The sequence below is a fragment of the Eleutherodactylus coqui genome, chromosome 2 (assembly GCF_035609145.1).
Source record: "Eleutherodactylus coqui strain aEleCoq1 chromosome 2, aEleCoq1.hap1, whole genome shotgun sequence".
Classification (NCBI taxonomy): Eukaryota; Metazoa; Chordata; class Amphibia; order Anura; family Eleutherodactylidae; genus Eleutherodactylus; species Eleutherodactylus coqui.
In genome coordinates, this window is record NC_089838.1 from 251,496,928 (window position 1) to 251,516,493 (window position 19,566).

General features: G+C 44.0%; 1 protein-coding gene across 1 annotated transcript in view; it reads right to left on the reverse strand.

Annotated features, from left to right (window-relative positions):
* The window catches only part of AGBL1 (AGBL carboxypeptidase 1), a 602,072-nt gene that overhangs the window by 485,586 nt on the left and 96,920 nt on the right, over positions 1 to 19,566 (reverse strand). Inside the window, exons 12-13 of the mRNA XM_066589394.1 lie at positions 15,898 to 16,466; positions 1,642 to 1,725 (exon numbers count right to left, since the gene is read on the reverse strand). Of these exons, the coding sequence (XP_066445491.1) occupies positions 1,642 to 1,725; positions 15,898 to 16,466 (653 nt within the window). The remainder of the gene's footprint in view (positions 1 to 1,641; positions 1,726 to 15,897; positions 16,467 to 19,566) is intronic.

Below are 19,566 nucleotides of genomic sequence, written 5' to 3' on the forward strand. Positions count from 1 at the left end.
ACCACCACATTACCACCAACGCGGTTACTGTTAAGGTGCATATAACCACGGACACGTGGAGAGGACACGTAGTGCCTCAAAAACATCCCCCTCCTCCTCCAACAGGGAAAACATTGTTGGCAAATGCCTTTGCATTGGTTCGTCTGGCGGCAGTCCAAGAATTTCACCTTTACCGACACTACAAGAGAGCCCCCCCACCATCCCCCCGCCACGGCCCACTTAATCCTGGCCACATTCCGAAAACCAACAAAATACAACCGTGGTACTAGGTCCGCAGTCACCACCACATTACCACCAACGCGGTTACTGTTAAGGTGCATATAACCAGTCTGACTGGGGCATGCAGACACCTTGACAGAATGAATAGTGTGTGGCACATAGGTTCCCCATTGCTATGCCCACGTGTGCAGCTCCTGATGGCGGTGGCACAGGATTGTATTTCTCATTGCTTCTGTACAGCATTGTGGGCTATCGCCCCGCCCCTATTAAAGAGGGTCGCTACCTAGCCGTGCCAACCCTGTGCAGTGTGTGCCTGCGGTCCCTCGTCGTGGCAGACGCACTTCTAAATAGACATGAGGGTGGTGTGGCATGAGGGCAGCTGAAGGCTGCGCAGGGACAGTTTGCTGTGCGCTGTGGGGGGGAGGGGGTGCGGTTGGGCAGCATATAACTCAGGAGAAGTGGCAGTGGAGTGTCATGCAGGCAGTGATTGTGCTTTGTTGGAGGTAGTGTGGTGCTTAGCAAAGGTATGCCATGCTAATGAGCGCTTTTCAGAAGTAAAAGTTGTTGGGAGGGGGGGGGGCCCACTCTTGCCGGTATTGTGGCTTAATAGTGGGACCTGTGAACTTAGGATGCAGCCCAACATGTAGCCCCTCGCCTGCCCTATCCGTCACTGTGTCATTCCCATCACTTTCCTGAATTGCCCAGATTTTCACACATGAAAACCTTAGCGAGCATCGGCGAAATACAAAAATGTTCTGGTCGCCCATTGACTTCAATGGGGTTCGTTGTTCGAAACGAACCCTCGAGCATCACGGGAAGTTCGTTACGAATAACGAACACCCGAACATTTTGGTGTTCGCTCATCTCTAGTTTTTACCATACTGGGTTATGCATAAAGATTGGTGAATTGGCTGAGTGGTACTCCAGTGAAATGAAACAATAAAGTGTGCACTGTAGACCCCAACATTAAAGAGAAATTTATCACCAGGCTCATGTTGCCTGAACCAGGGGCAGCATGAACCCAGGGCAGATGCCCTGTGTATGGTTTATTCTGAAATGCTGTAGGACTTCAGAATAAACATACTTTAAAGTTTGACTGTTTGACTCGAGAACAGAGCTGTCAAGTTGAGGAGGCAAGCTGTGCTGGTCTCTCACCACCCACAGCATGTAGACTAACAGCTCTCTCCCTATACACAGAGTGAAGAGCTGTCAGTCATCATGCAGTAAGCAGGGAGAGACAGGCATGACCCACCTCTTTGAATCGAAAGCTCCATTCCCAAGTCCAACTTTGAAGTGTGTTTATTCTAAAGCACTGCAGCATTTCACTATTTTCCAGTAGAGTAAATATTTAGGTAATGCTACCTACTAATGAACACTGTATAAAGCAAAGGTTACACATAGCATTGGGAGTATTCATCTTACCTTGGGTTATCCAAGTCAAACACAACTCGATTTAGGAGATCACTTGGTCTTAAATACCTCTGAATGTCTTCAAAAATTCTGTCCCTAAGAATGCAATATGAAGAATATGTGTAGAGATTTTCACATAGGTCTATAATTCTTCCCATAATTTTATTGTATATGTTAATGCCAGATATACAGCACATAAAAGCATGGTGAATGGAATTAGGAGGGATAATAGCCATTACTTACCAGACACCTTCAGTGCTCCATCCACAATTTAATGTGCTTTGTTTTTATTATTATTATTATTATGGACTTACAAACTTAGGGAGAGTTCAAAGACAAGAGGGAATAAGAAGCATTATTTTTTATTCACTGGGACCACAGGGATCATGAAAATGTTGAGTTCCCCTGATAAATGGAGCTAGAATATAGAAATATACAAAAACAGCACTCATGGAGCAATCATGGGAATGCAAATAAAATAGGTAAACTATCCAGAGAAACTCCAAAGGACCAGTGGCCCTACAATACTTCCTTCCATGAAAGCCATGTATTCCAACAGTTCTAGGTTGTTAAAAATTGTCCGCCTGGTAAATGTGCTTGAGAAATGCAAACCTATACACCGAGAAAAGCGTGGCACTAATTGTCTTGTGATGGATCCAATACTGCAATAAGTCTTTATTCTGACCCCCTGGTGTATTTTGGAGCTGCTTACGTAACAATTTCTAGTGGAATACTACTGGCTTTTTTGGAAGGAGGTATCCCAGATCACTGCCCCCTAAGGTAAAGTTATTCACCCCACCAAGCTCCAAGTGGCCTACGGGATCTGAGTACCCTCCCATTTTGGATATCTAAGCTAGGATATATATTGTGGTGACCTTTTTGGAGTGGTCCTTGGCATTGTTTTGGAGCTGTGCTGGACTCTTGGTGTTAGAGCGGATACCTGTCCTTGGTTTTGCTCTGATGCCTTGTTGAGTGTTCTTTCATGGTATATTTTTGCCCACTTACTTGGGGCACTTCTATTTGGGGCACTGTTGTCCTTGTTTTAATTGTAATTTAGTCGCTGATTATTTCAGGAGCATTGTTGATACAGGAATTTATTCTGCCAGATTTTGAGTTAAGAAGGAATCTTTATCCCTAAAATAAGGAAAATTGTCTCTGCCTCGTGTGGTTGTTTTGCCTTCTTCTGAATCAACATTGCAGGATAATAGGCTGAACTGGATGCATGTATGTCTTTTTTCAGTCTTACAAACCATGCATGTTACTATACATGAGTGTTAGTGCACATGTGTGACCATCACTACATTGACTTTTGCATGACAAACCGAAATGGCCAAGTGATGTGTAGGGCTATCTCCATATACAGTGAATTGGTGATGGTCATGCATGTGCAACACTGCTCTTTTTGGCAGCAGAATTTGGGGGCCACTGTTCTCATTATCCCAGAAATCAATTTTTCCAACAATCATACATGTTTCACCTATTCTGTGGATAAACAGCACATGTATTAGATTGAACAATTCCTTCAAATTACAGGTGTGATTAAACTACCTGGCCAAACAGTAACATCTGTCTTGGGAAATGTTATCAGCAGGACTCTTTTCAATCAGTAAATCATAAGGAAATCAATCAGCAAAACAGTACTACCAATATAAGTTAAAAGATAATAGAGCCCACTGACTGTATAAGGCTCAAGCCCTGCTAGAGTCCTCCATTATCATAAAATTAACCAAAAGTTATAGTTTAAATGTTATTTCATTGTACAGATTGGTGCAGAGTCCCGGTATGGTGACAACATTGGTGCCAAAGATTGTATCAGATTATTGATGCCATGCCATCAGCCCCAGTTGACATGGACTAAGACTCAGGAGACAGTACTAGTCAACACTACCGTAGGTACAATATGTAAGCTTTGTTGTTGTTGGCATTGTCATGGTGTAATAAGGTTTGCATTGACTAGGGAGTCACTATTACTGCCACTGTAAAGGGTTTGGCTAAAAAATAAGGGGTGGATATAAAGGTGTCTATGTACTGTACCTTCAGCAACTGTCAGATGAACGATCTTCCGTACAACAGCTCTTAACACTGGCTCCCCTATGCACATAAATGTTTGGGACAGCCAAAAGCTTGTGTTACGGAGTAAACTACAGCCAGACACCTCTGATCACATCTTATCTTCTAGAGAACAGAAAGACTAAGCATTGAAGTTCAGCATCCTCAATCTTTTCTACATCATCAGCTGCCAGGTGAAAAATTGAACAGCCCACATAAGCATTAGAAAGTCGCCCCGTTCCACCATTATCGGCAAGTTCAGAAGACTAAACTCTATAGGGGCTTCAACAATGGGGTAGAGAAGGGACTCACTCAAAGCATACTAAACTTAGAGCTGTTCTTGAATACCTAGTTAATGAAGACAACTTAATAATAATTACTCATGTTAATCAAGTAGTACATCATTCACTAGTATATACAGGGTGATTCAAAAGTCTCTATACAAGTGTGCTTTATGGTTTGCGGGTCTACATAAGTGATGCCACTGACAACGGAAGAATGGATTGTTGACAGTGGAAGAATGGATTGATGTGAAACTACTGGCAGGGTCAGAGGGGGAGCAACGAGAGGCACCTGGAGCTTTGGTTACACATCTTGCTCCCCGGCCAGAGAGCAGTGGTTGCTGGCGGAGTTGCGGTCAACATGTCATTCAATGCAACACATGCCATTTTGGTTACCTATAACTGTATTGCAAAATTGATTCAAAAGTTCAAGAGGACATGTACGCAGACTGTATGGAGACTTTTGACTAACCTGTACATTGTAGGTAATAATATCATTTATCGCATCACAGCTTTTATACATACAAGTCTTTTATAACTATATACTACCATATCTATGCAAATAATATAACAATGACAGCTTTAGAGTTCTTTATAGTAATATGTTACTGGGAAAGGGAATCTGTCTGAAATAAATTAGAATCCAGGGAAAGCTCTGTTTACCAATGAGTATTATCATGTCCTTTACTACAATTATGACAACGGTAATTGTCAATGTGAATCCAATGAGAAGTCATGATTTTGTATGTGCTCAGAATATAAAGTGTTATGCCTTATACAGCATGAAGAAATTTAATTAAAGTAAATGGAAAAAAAAATCTTATTTCTTTAAACGTCACTAGTGATATTCACACATTTTGCTTTGCCTGTTTTTTTTCGTGATAGTATATTAAGGCAGAAAATGCAGTTAATATAAATTTTACAGACATTTAGGTAAGGTATGGATTGGCCAATCCGTAGGATAACCATCTTGGATTTATGTTCTTCTCAAGCAGGTTTACCAGCTTAGGCATCCTGTTTTGTGACAACATAATGCTCTTTTCATTACAACCTCTGCTAAACCAAATACGATGAATTAAAGTGTAGAGAAGAGAGCAGTGAACCCCTCTCCGTCTACACGGCATGTACAGATGTTACGGGGAGTTTGATATGATAGAGACTGATGAATTTTAAGAAGAAGCTGTGATGTACAAATGAAACAGAAAATAAACTGTTTGAAATATGAAATTGCTTTTCTGTACTTGTTTCTACTTCTACAGAAACTTCTAGCATGGGAACACATTGGTGTGAGGCCAAAAGCATGCGTGTTATTTTCAATACTAAGTAGCAAACATTTCAGCTTATTTTAGAAGCTCTCACTCACCAGCCACTTTATATTTATATTACTCTAATGATGGACATGTGGAGAACTGTACGGCTTGACGGCATAGTAATGGTGGTATCCAACTAGGGAGTTCCAATGTTTACGAATCTCCTTTATTTGCTACAGTGGAGAGCAGGTACAATGTGAGCCATTTGCTCCCAATTGCCCCGAAATTTATGTCAATAAAACTGTCTGACTTTTCCCTTGTGATGATGCTGCACAGAAATTTAACATTTGCTGTCCAAATCCACAACTGATTGCTGGGTTCCTACCAAGGGAACTTTTTGATTAAATAGATGTTAGGGCATCCTTCTAACAAAATCATACCATGGCTTAATGGAAACAAGAATTTTGCAGAATTTTGAATATACAATTCTGCCCGACTGGAGAATAAAACATTTATGCCAATGAAAAAGCACAGTAGATTATATAAAGCAAAGAGTTTGCAAAGGTAATTAATAGAGATGAGCGAACTTACTCATTTAGGGCGTTTTTGCACTCGAGCACCACTTTTTCCGAGTAATCGACTACTTGGGCAAAAAGATTCGGGGGGCGCCGGGGGTGAGCGGGGTGTTGCAGAGGGGAGTGGGGGGGGAGAGAGAGAGAGAGCTGCCCCCTGTTCCCCACTGCTACCCCCCGCTCCACCACGCCGCCCCCTGCCCCCCAGCGCCCCCCGAATCTTTTCGTCCGAGTAGTCAGTTACTCGGAAAAAGCGATGCTCGAGTGCAAAAACGCCCTAAACGAGTAAGTTCGCTCATCTCTAGTAATTAACGATGTATGTAGGTTTCACTTAGGAATATATAATTTTTAAATGAATTTCGAGATATATTCAAGCTGCTTTTAATACTTTTGCACATTGAGATATTATATAAATAGGCCTAGAAAATGATCATTTAAAGGTAGGTACTAGAGATGAGCGAGCGTGCTCGTTAAGGAAAACTACTCGAGCGAGTAATGCCTTATGCGAGTACCTGCCCGCTCGTCTCTAAAGATTCTGCTGCCAGCGGGGGGCGGGGGAGAGTGGGGAGGAACGGAGGGGAGATCTCTTTCTCACTCTCTCCCCCCCCCGCTCCTCCCTGCTCACTCCCGCAACTCACCGCTCTCCCCCGCCGGCACCCGAATCTTTAAAAATGAGCGGGCAGGTACTTGCATAAGGCACTACTCGCTCTAGTAGTTTGCCTTAGCGAGTACGCTCGCTCATCTCTAGTAGGTACCATTTTAAGTTAATATAGAAAAAACTGTTAATACAAAACCTTAGAAAGAAACAATGGGGGAGATTTGCTAAGCTAAACTTGTCAGAATTCTGGCTCAATTTACACCAAACAAATTGAAGTACGTGATTTACACCCCCTTTATTATGTACTTAGACTCACTGAACAAAGGGCATGTCTTAAAATGCGCCAACATGTGCCAACAATCTGACCCAAAATATTTGCAGAAACTAGTTTATGTCAATCAATAGGCATTGTAAACGTAGACAAAGTGTCTAAAGATGTGCCAAATTTATCATACAGCCTAAGCTACTGTGATAAAGTTGTCACATTTTCAGACTATCTAGTCTAAGTTTACTCTGAATATTAGAAAGGATTAGCAAATCTATCCCAATGTGTTCTTGGTAGAGACATTATTTCTTAAATACTAAGATTCTAGATGTTCTCAAGTAATTGCTTTGAAATCAGGAAAGCCTTTTTCAACTTTCCAAAATGGAACTCAGGGCCATCCTTGGCACTACTCATGCATAAAGCTATAACATGTGCATGTGTATGAGCCATTCCAGTGAATCAAACTTTGGTTCCATAATCTTCTTTGGTATAATTTAGAGTTTTTAAGAGTGCCACAGTTCTCTGTATGTGACAACAACTCAGCATCACTATGAAATACAAATACCGCTGGAGAAAAAAATCATGTAGTCACTAGCTGCAGTATAAAAGAAATTATGGCAAAATGCAGAAGCAAGGAAAGCAATATTAAGTCACTTTCACTCATGCAGTTTGGATGCAATTCTCTAAACCAAATCCAGGACTGGATCATAAGGAAAGGAAAATATAAAGGATGGTCTTATATTTGCACCACAAATTGCATCAAAACTGAGTGTGCGAATCAAGCACTAAGCGAAAACCAACTAGAAAGCCTGAGATAAGAGTTATTTTATTAACCAAATACAACCTCTTCACACATGTGAATGCGAAAGTGGCTTTACACCTTATACAGCTGTTAGCTGAATGTATACCGTACCAGTGAAAAGTTTGGACTCACCTTTACATTCCATGCTTTTCTTGTTTCTTATATTCTACATTGTAGATTCATATTAAATAGATAAAAACTACGAAGGAATATATATGGAATTAAATAGTAAACACAAAAAAACAGAATATGGTTTATATTTTAGTTTCTTCAAAGTAGCCACCTTTTGTTTTGAGAGAGCTTTGCACACTCTTGGCATTCTCTCAATCAGCTTCATGTGATAGTCACTTCGAATGGTTTTCAGTTAACACACATAATTTGTCAAGAGTTACTTTGTGGAATTTCTTGCCTTCTTAAACTGTTGAGACTATCAGTTGTATTGTGCAGAGGTAGTATTGGTGCAAAGTTCCATACAGTGGTAAGCCCTATTTAACTACTGTTCTAATCCACATTATGGTAAGTCAATATGAGAAATTTTAAGAACTTTGCAGGTATCCTCATGTGTAGTCATGAAAACTGTCAAACGCTATGATTAAAATGGCTCTCATGAGGATGACCACAGGAAAGAAAGACCAAGAGTTACCTCTACTGCAGAGGATAAGTTTATTAAAGTTACCAACTTCAGAAACTGCAAATTACCAGCACATCAGATTAGAGTACCCAAAGATGCTTCACAAAGAACAAGCACCAAACACATCTCAACGTCAACTGCTCAGAGAAGACAGCAAGAATCAGGCCCTTAAGGTAAAATTGCTGTAAATAAGCCAGTACTGAGGAATATCAACAAAGGTTGGGTACCGTGTTAACCAGTAGAGCAAAATGTGATTGTTCCCAGCAAGAGAAACCACGTAATCTTGTAGATATGATACCTTTTAATGGCTAACAAAAACTTGAGGAACTTTATAATCAGGAGTGCATTGCCCTCTGACACACAAAAAGGAACTTATCCCTGTAATGTAAGGAGCTGCAAGACCTGCTCACATATACTGACTGCAGACAGGATACAAATCCCCAACACACAGCAGGACTATAAGATCCCAGGGACATTCACATGTTCCACATCCAATGTTGTGTACCTGATCATGTGCAGTAAATGTCCTGTTGGGGGTCTTTATATCAGAGAAACAGGGCAAAGACTGAAAGCGAGGATGAAATCTCATCGCCACATGATTAAACACAGAAAAAGAGAATTACCTGTGGTGGAGCACTTTTCTAACCATGGACATGACATAGGCGATATGAGAGTTTTGATATTGAAGGGCGGTTTTAAGTCACAAAACCACAGAAGAATTTGGGAATATAAATTGATAACAACTAGAGATGAGCGAACGTACTCGTCCGAGCTTGATACTCGTTCGTGTATTAGCGTGTTCGAGATGCTCGTTACTCGAGACGAGTACCACGCGATGTTCGAGTTACTTTCACTTTCATCTCTGAGACGTTAGCGCGCTTTTCTGGCCAATAGAAAGACAGGGAAGGCATTACAACTTCCTCCTGTGACGTTCAAGCCCTATACCACCCCGCTGCAGTGAGTGGCTGGCGAGATCAGGTGTCACCCGAGTATATAAATCGGCCCCTCTCGCGGCTCGCCACAGATGCATTCTGACAGAGATCAGGGAAAGTGCTGCTGATGCTGGAGCTGCTATAGGGAGAGTGTTAGGAGTTATTTTAGGCTTCAAGAACCCCAACGGTCCTTCTTAGGGCAACATCTGACCGTGTGCAGTACTGTTGAGGCTGCTGGGAGCTGTGTTGCACATTTTTTTTTTTGTATATCGGCTGTGCAGAGCATTGCGTCCTCAGTCTGCAGTCATTGTACTTAGTATAGGGCCAGTACTGGTGAGGCAGGGACACTGAAAAAGGTGAAAGAGATATACTGTCTATATAGGCAGTGGGCTTTTTCAAACAAATTTTGGGAAAAAAACTATATTTGGGCTGCCTGTGACCGTCCTCAGTGTACTGTGTGTCTGCTGGGGGTAGTAGTCCTAATTAATATGCAGCTAAGCGTTACAGCAGGCTTGCGCAAAAGTGTTTCCTGGCTCTGCGGTGCCCGTTACATCACCGTCGTCATCCTGTCCACATTAAAACAGTATACATATATACGCTGCCTACAGTATCTGTCTACTGTCTCAGCTCTGCCGTTCAAAAAATAGAAGCAACATAGTTTTGGCCTACTAGTGACGTCTGGCCACTTGACTGCTTCTGCGCTGTGAATTCCACTATCTCAGTTATACGCACCTACGTCTCACTGCAGGCGTGCGCAAAAGTGTTTCCTGGCTCTGCTGTGCGTTCCGTAAGCGAAGTCAGCCTCCAACCACAGGCCAAAAAGCGGCACATTTTATTACAGCGTTCTGTTTCTGCTCTATTCGTAACACACCATGATGAGGAGTAGGGGTAGGCCTAGAGGACGTAGACGCGGGCGAGGACGCGGAGGCCCAAGTCAGAGTGTGGGCATAGGCCGAGCTCCTGATCCAGGTGTTTCGCAGCCGACTGCTGCGGGATTACGAGAGAGGCACGTTTCTAGCGTCCCCACATTCATCTCACAATTAATGGGTCCACGCGGTAGACCTTTATTAGAAAATGAGCAGTATGAGCAGGTCCTGTCATGGATGGCAGAAAGTGCATCCAGCAATCTATCGACCACCCAGAGTTCTACGCCATCCACTGCTGCAACTCTGAATTCTCTGGCTGCTGCTCCTCCTTCCTCCCAGCCTCCTCACTCCATTACAATGACACATTCTGAGGAGCAGGCAGACTCCCAGGAACTGTTCTCGGGCCCCTGCCCAGAATGGGCAGCAATGGTTCCTATCCCACCGGAGGAGTTTGTCGTGACCGATGCCCAACCTTTGGAAAGTTCCCGGGGTCCGGGGGATGAGGCTGGGGACTTCCGGCAACTGTCTCAAGAGCTTTCAGTGGGTGAGGAGGACGATGACGATGAGACACAGTTGTCTATCACTCAGGTAGTAGTAATTGCAGTAAATCCGAGGGAGGAGCGCACAGAGGATTCGGAGGAAGAGCAGCTGGACGATGAGGTGACTGACCCCACCCGGTTTGCTAAGCCTACTGAGGACAGGTCTTCAGAGGGGGAGGCAAGTGCAGCAGCAGGGCAGGTTGGAAGAGGCAGTGCGGTGGGCAGGGTAGAGGCAGGGCCAGACCGAATAATCCACCAACTGTTTCCCAAGCGTCAGCAGGCCATGCTGAAACTACTCAGCTTAGGAGAGAAGAGGCACATGGCCCACGAACTGCTGCAGGGTCTGACAGAGCAGACCGACCGCTGGCTTGCGCCGCTGAGCCTCCAACCGGGCATGGTCGTGTGTAACAACGGCCGTAACCTGGTGGCGGCTCTGCAGCTCGGCAGCCTCACGCACGTGCCATGCCTGTCCCACGTCTTTAATTTGGTGGTTCAGCGCTTTCTGAAAAGCTACCCACACTTGTCAGACCTGCTCGGAAAGGTGCGCCGGCTCAGCGCACATTTCCGCAAGTCCCACACGGACGCTGCCACCCTGCGCACCCTGCAACATCGGTTTAATCTGCCAGTGCACCGACTGCTGTGCGACGTGCCCACATGGTGGAACTCTACGCTCCACATGTTGGCCAGGCTCTATGAGCAGCATAGAGCTATAGTGGAATACCAACTCCAACATGGGCGGCGTAGTTGGAGTCAGCCTTCTCAATTCTTTACAGAAGAGTGGGCCTGGTTGGCAGACATCTGCCAGGTCCTTGGAAACTTGGAGGAGTCTACCCAGATGGTGAGCGGCGATGCTGCAATCATTAGCGTCACCATTCCTCTGCTATGCCTCTTGAGAAGTTCCCTGCAAAGCATAAAGGCAGACGCTCTGCGCTTGGAAACGGAGGCGGGGGAAGACAGTATGTTGCTGGATAGTCAGAGCACCCTCATGTCTATATCTCAGCGCGTTGAGGAGGAGGAGGAGGAGCATGAGGAGGATGAGGAGGAGGGGGAATAGACAGCTTGGCCCACTGCTGAGGGTACCCATGCTGCTTCCCTGTCATCCTTTCAGCGTGTATGGCCTGAGGAGGAGAAGGAGGAGGAGGAGGAGGAGGATCCTGAAAGTGATCTTCCTAATGACGACAGCCATGTGTTGCGTACAGGTACCCTAGCACACATGGCTGACTTCATGTTAGGATGCCTTTCTCGTGACCCTCGCGTTACACGCATTCTGGCCACTACGGATTACTGGGTGTACACACTGCTCGACCCACAGTATAAGGAGAACCTTTCCACTCTCATACCCAAAGAGGAGAGGGGTTCGAGAGTGATACTATACCACAGGACCCTGGCGGACAAGTTGATGGTAAAATTCCCATCCGACAGCGCTAGTGGCAGAAGGCGCAGTTCCGAGGGCCAGGTAGCAGGGGAGGCGCGGAGATCAGGCAGCATGTACAGCACAGGCAGGGGAACACTCTCTAAGGCCTTTGACAGCTTTCTGGCTCCCCAGCAAGACTGTGTCACCGCTCCCCAGTCAAGGCTGAGTCGGCGGGAGCACTGTAAAAGGATGGTGAGGGAGTACATAGCCGATCGCACGACCGTCCTCCGTGACGCCTCTGCCCCCTACAACTACTGGGTGTCGAAGCTGGACACGTGGCCTGAACTCGCGCTGTATGCCCTGGAGGTGCTTGCTTGTCCTGCGGCTAGCGTCTTGTCAGAGAGGGTGTTTAGTGCGGCTGGGGGAATCATCACGGATAAGCGTACCTGCCTGTCAACCGACAGTGCCGACAGGCTTACACTCATCAAGATGAACAAAGCCTGGATTTCCCCAGACTTCTCTTCTCCACCAGCGGACAGCAGCGATACCTAAGCAATACGTAGGCTGCACCCGCGGATGGAAGCATCGTTCTCTATCACCATCAAAAACGTGGACCTTTTAGCTTCATCAATCTGTGTATAGTATTCATCCTCCTCCTCCTGCTCCTCCTCCTGAAACCTCACGTAATCACGCCGAACGGGCAATTTTTCTTAGGGCCACAAGGCTCAGTCATATAATTTTTGTAAACAAGTTTTATACGTTTCAATGCTCATTAAAGCGTTGAAACTTGCACCTGAACCAATTTTTATTTTAACTGGGCTGCCTCCAGGCCTAGTTACAAATTAAGCCACATTAACCAAAGCGATTAATGGGTTTCACCTGCCCTCTTGGTTGGGCATGGGCAATTTTTCTGAGGTACATTAGTACTGTTGGTACACCAATTTTTTGGGGCCCTCGCCTACAGTATAATCCTATTAATTTTTAGCCCACCTGCATTAAACCTGACATTACCTCAGCTGTGCTGGGCACTGCAATGGGATATATTTATGTACCGCCGGTGGGTTCCAGGGAGCCACCCATGCTGTCGGTCCACACGGAGTTGTAACTGCATGTGTCCACTTCTAAAGAACCCCAGTCTGACTGGGGCATGCAGTGTGGGCCGAAGCCCACCTGCATTAAACCTGACGTTAGCTTTGCTGTCCAGGGCACTGCAATGGGATATATTTATATACCGCCAGTGGCTTCCTGGGACCCACCCATGCTGTCGGTCCACACGGAGTTGTAACTGCATGTGTCCACTTCTAAAGAACCCCAGTCTGACTGGGGCATGCAGCGTGGGCCAAAGCCCACCTGCATTAAACCTGATGTTAGCTTTGCTGTCCAGGGCACTGCAATGGGATATATTTATGTACCGCCGGTGGCTTCCTGGGACCCACCTATGCTGTCGGTCCACACGGAGTTGTAACTGCATGTGTCCACTTCTAAAGAACCCCAGTCTGACTGGGGCATGCAGTGTGGGCCGAAGCCCACCTGCATTAAACATGACATTACCGCAGCTGTACTGGGCACTGCAATGGGATATATTTATGTACCACCGGTGGGTTCCAGGGAGCCACCCATGCTGTGGGTCCACACGGACTTCACAATAGGGAGTTGTACCTGCCTGTGTCTATGAATTAAAAACCCTGGTCAGGTTGGGGCATGCAGTGTGGGCCGAAGCCCACCTGCATTTAATCTGACGTTAGCTCTGCTGTCCAGGGCACTGCAATGGAATACATTTATGTACTGCCGGTGGGTTCCAGGGAGCCACCCATGCTGAGGGTCGCTGCCTAGTCGTGCCAACCCTCTGCAGTGTGTGCCTGCGGTTCCTCCTCATGGCAGACGCACTTATAAATAGACATGAGGGTGGTGTGGCATGAGGGCAGCTGAAGGCTGCGCAGGGACACTTTTGGTGTGCGCTGTGGACACTGGGTCATGCGGGGGGGGGCAGCATGTAACCCTGGAGAAGTGGCAGCGGAGTGTCATTCAGGCAGTGATTGTGCTTTGTTGGAGGTAGTGTGGTGCTTAGCTAAGGTATGCATTGCTAATGAGGGCTTTTCAGAAGTAAAAATTGTTGGGAGGAGGGGGGGGCACTCTTGCCGCTATTGTGGCTTAATAGTGGGACCTGGGAACTTGAGATGCAGCCCAACATGTAGCCCCTCGCCTGCCCTATCCGTTGCTGTGTCGTTCCCATCAGTTTCTTGAATTGCCCAGATTTTCACAAATGAAAACCTTACCGAGCATCGGCGATATACAAAAATGCTCGGGTCGCCCATTGACTTCAATGGGGTTCGTTACTCGAAACGAACCCTCGAGCATCGCGGAATTTTTGTCCCGAGTAACGAGCACCCGAGCATTTTGGTGCTCGCTCATCTCTAATAACAACCTTTGACACACTGAATAGTGGGTTAAATTATTCCCCAGGATTTATGCGTGAATGGGAAGTGTAAGATATTTATTGCACAGATAAGACCCCCATCAGCAGTAATTTAGGGACCATAAACTTTCACTCCCTATCAGTGTTTAGTTAAAAATGTTTGTGTACCTCTTGTAGCATTCCTGGTCTGACACCCCCCCCCCCCCAACAGTAATGGAGGGACTATAAAACTTTCACTCCGCTATCAGTGCCTAGACAACAAAAAGTTTGCTTGCTGTTGCAGAATTCCTTTTAAGTGCAAACCAATCACATCCATATCTGTGCCTTGTTATAAGTGTGTATGTTATAAGTGTGTATAAATATCCATGCCTCTTCAGATCTATTCCATTTTTAGCCTGACGAAGAGCCCGAGAGATTCGCAAGCTCGCTATCACATCATGTATTTTTGTTGGCCATTAAAAGGTATCATATCTACAAGATTACGTGGTTCCTCTTGCTGGGAACAATCACATTTTGAGGAATATCAACAACAAGAAGAGGCTTGCTTGATCCAAAAAACACAAGGAATGGACATTAGGGCAGTGAAAATGAGCCATAATTTGAGATTTTTGGGTCCAACTGCCATGTCTTTGTGGGGAGCAAAAAAAGGTGAGTGGATGGTTCCTAGATGTGTGGTTCCCACTGAGAAGCATGGAGGAAAAGGTGTGATGGTGTGGTGGTGTTTTGCTGGTGACATTGTTGGTGATTTATTCAAAATTAAAGCTGTGCTTAACCAGTATGGCTTCCAAAAGCATTCTACAGTGACATGCTATCCAATTTGGTTTGCGTTTAGTGCGACTATAATTTGTTTTTCTACAGGACAATGACCTCACACACATCTCCAAACAATGTAAGGGCTATTTGACGAAGAAGGAAAGTGATAGAGTGCAGTGTGAGATGAGTTGGCCCCCACAACCACTGGCCCTAAACCAAAATAAGAGTAAGAGAAAAGCAGCCCAAAAGTACTCAGCATCTCTGGGAACTTCTTCAAGATTGTTGTAAAACCATTCCAGGGGACCACTTCATGAAGCTGATTGAAAAAATTCCAAGAGTGTGCAAAACTGTCATCAATGCAACAGAGAGCTACAGTACAGAATCTAAAATACAACACTTTCTGGTTTGCTTAACAATTTTTTGTTTACTACCTAATTCTATATGTGTTTATCTGTACTTTTCAGGTCTTCAATATGAATCTACAATGTAGAAAATAAAAAGAAACAAGACAAAAAATAGAATATAAAGGTGTGTCCAAACTTTTGATTGGTACTGTGTTCTCAATCAAGATCGGGAATATGCCACTTCCAGATACCTCTGATGGCAGATTACTATATCTCCCTTAAAAAAAAGAATGGACATGTTGAAATTCCACATGGCTGACCCTTCTTTTTCCCAACAACTGTAGTTGGAAGAGACAATCCAACACACATTAGGTTTGTCAGCTGGTGATGCTGAAATCAGCTATTTCAACTAACATTTATGTAATGTGTATGGCCACCTTAAGTGATACCTTAAACTCCTGAGCTAATGAAGCTTTTAAAGCCACAAAGATGTCTAGCTAAATGCAATTTCTAAACTAAATAATTTGCTTAATTCTAGCTATTTTGCGGAAAGGCCGCTTAAGGTAAAAAAAAGGAAAAAAATTACTCAGTATAAAAATGAATTGAAAAGAATCACCTCTGTGATCCTAATTTCTTTTCCATGAGTTTGTAGGAGTATGAAGGTGAACAATGGCCCCAAAAGTCAGGAAACGCCAATACTTTATAACCAGGAATAGATTTGGCATTTCCAGCCACAGACATGTAAACATGAGGGTCATGAAAAGGTATATTTCCTTGGTGTTGCTCCAGAAGCTGTTTTACAACCTTGTGACTTTCAGATTCATCAGCACCATCACAGTCTTTCAGTTTGAAGGTCTTAATACATTTAGTTGGGAAGGAGCTTGATTCCCCAGCAACCATATTTGAAGAACGTAATTTTGATGGATTTTTTAATTTATATTCCATGCTCATTTGCTCTTGTGTTTTCATTGAAGTATTATCCGAAATTCTTGGTTTGTTGGAAATGGTGTTCAAGATATTTTGTTCCACACGTGTCTTAGAAAAGAATGTGACTCCAGGAGTGGGTTGGTCCACTACTGTATAGCAATTATCCGTACATCTCTCAGTAAATGGAATGTTATGCGTGTAAACACTGGAGATACTCTTTGTAGCATTCAGGGCTTCCTCCATATCAGATGTATTGTCCTTTAAGAAGTCAATAAGGTGAAATTGTAGGATATTTGAGTTTGACTTTAATGACCACCTATTAAAACATATTACTTACCCAGACTTTTTATCTTACACTTTAAAAGAATTTGAAGACATACTAAATTGTCACATAAACACAAGCACTATAAATATCACATAAGAAGCAACCGATTACAAGAATCCTAATATGTCTTGCTTAGCTCTAAGAAAGTCATACTTTAGAAAGTTTGTTACTGCATAATTCAACACACAAAATAAGCAAATGATCAAGACTTGTCTCAACGGGAACCCTTACATGTTTTCTACAGATAAAGAGGTTGGAGATAAATAGATGGGTTAATAGGTATGGTATAATTAATGAACCAGACAGACAGGCCAATCAATAGACAAAAACATACATCAGCGAGTAGCTGACAAGAGAATCCATTCTTTATCTCATCAATCAAAACAGCAAAGATGAGTACTTAAAATATTCATCACAATCATATTAATTTATGAGGCAATCAAAAATCGAAGCAAAACAATACACTTTAGCCCTACGGAATACATGCTGATATAAACCATATCTCTGGAAGGTTTGTTTTGGTCTGTAAGGATGGAGTAGCGTGCCCTGCCTGATAATTTAGATTTGTTCTACTAGTCTGAAGGGGAGTAAGAATATTTCACAATAAGTGTTGTGCAAGGTAAGGATCACAATAACAAATGATTTGTACAGGCACATTATTCAATGCCACAAGAATAATCTACTAAGAAAAACATCTTTTAAATTAAAGATATAGAGCTATACATCATACTCATGCAGCTCCTTTAATGAGTTACTGAATAAAGAAGTGATAGAGAATAAAATTAGTAGCATAATCAAGAAGTAAAATCCTGTATCCATAGATCGTGATTTGTAGCACACATTGAAAAACAAGGCTGAATCACGTAAAACACACCTATCATTATACATAATGGTTTAAGTAAATGTTAATAATTATACAACTTTCCCCAGTCTCATAAGTCCACTGCCATGGGATAAGCTTTGATTCTGTGGTGCCTTCAAGCTGCAAATCAAAGCCCTTACCACCTCGAACTCAAAAACATCTCTTGAATTTGCTCTTTCCTCAACTTCAGGTCAACAAAAATTAGTAGCTCGCCATTTATACAGATGACGATTGCTACATCTGTATGCAGGTTTTACACAACAGTTTTGTCTGTACTAAATCTAGCAAACAGTTGCCTAATAAGTGATTGTGATTTGCTTTTACATGCTATAAACAATGTAAAAGATACATGGAAACCAAAACTAAAATCATCACTATACTTTTACAATTGTGGATAATTAGATGGGTTTTCTTCCAGATATGTACTTAGCACTGCCTTGTCCATATGCATGGCTTATAGAGATGAGCGAGTATGCTCGTTCGAGCATTAGCATGCTCGAAAGTACTCGTTACTCGAGCGAGCACTACGCGGTGTTCGAGAAAATTTCACCCTCTCCTCCCCACATGTTTAGCGTCTTTTTAGGCAATGAACATGCAGGAAAGGCTTTCACACCTCCTGCTATGACGTGCCAACCCTGTGCACGTCTATAGCAGTGATTGGCTGGCCGGATTAGGTGGCCTAGAATCATAAAACTCAGGTCACCTGATGCTCGCCTCACATGAAGGCTGGATTAGCTGAGGGACAGAGCTGCTGTGAATGAGGGAGAGCGTTAGTGTAGGTTAGAAGGAGCGTTCAGGCAGGGATCCATCTTCAAAGAACCCAATAGTCCTTTTCAGGACTACAACTCCACTTTTGTGCATCATCAGTTTGGCTGCCTGGGACCAGTAGTGCGCACAAAATATTCACAAGCATCCTGGCTGTGTACTGCATACTGTTGCCGGTTCTATACAGTATACTGCTACTGGTGTACACAGAATATATAGGAACTAACAAAACTCCTCTCATTTTTTATTTTTTTTTGTTGTTTTTGGCTGAAAGCATTTGCATAATAGGCCCAAGTGTGTGTCCTGTTGATCCACACTACATAACAAGACTGTACTCATTTTACATCTTCTGTTATTTGCTAAAGTGTATGCAAAATACCCCAGTGTGTGTCCTGTCCATCCGCACTATATAATTAGACTGAAGACTGTACTCATTTTACAGTCTATTTTCTGCTAAAGTGCATGCAAAATACCCTTAGGCTTTAGTCACATGGGCGTTTTTTCCCGCGATTTGCGAATCGCATGACGGATGCGCATCCGCAAATCGCGTGACCGGGCCGAAAAATCGCCTGAAAAAACTGCTCCTAGCCGCGTTTCAATAGAAACGGGCCGGAGCTGTCCAGCGCATTGAATTCAATCACAGCTGAGAGCTGCCCCTGATTGGTCCCTGCGCTGAGCCAATCAGAGGCAGCACTCACTCACCCATTCATGAATTCATGAATGGGTAAGTGAGAGCTGCCTCTGATTGGTGAGGCTGTGACCAATCAGAGGCAGCTCATTCAGCAGGCGGGGATTTTAAATCCCCGGCTGCTGAATACTACTCAGAGCAGTTCAGGAGAACTGCCGCCGGCCGCGGCTGAACCCTGTCTGCCAGGACCAGGTGAGTATATTTTTTTTTTTTGTTTTTACACATTTCTGGATGAATTTCCAGGAAGGGCTTATATTTTTAAGCTCTTCCCGAAAATTCATCGTGCGATCGCCGGCAGCCCATTGCTTTCAATGGGCAAACATCATTCTTCTCTGCCACAGATGTTACAGCTGTGGCAGAGGAGAATGATTTGCCTACTATATGTTCTCAATGGGGTCGGCGCTGCTGCCGCCAGCCCCATTGAGCGTATATAGAGAAGAAAACAGGAATCGCAGATCGCAGATAGGTGCGATCTGCGATTTCTGTTCTATAACTTATCGGATGAGCGCATAAAAAGCGCTCATGTGTCCGATACCATTGCAAAGCAATGGTTTTATAAAATCGCCAGACGCATGCGCATGCGCGAATCGCGTGAAAAAACGCCCGGCTGACTGAGCCCTCAGTGTGTGCCCTGTCTATCCGCACTATATAACAAGACTGTACTCATTTTACACCCTCTATTTTTGGCTTAAAGCGTAAGTAAAATACCCTTAGTCTG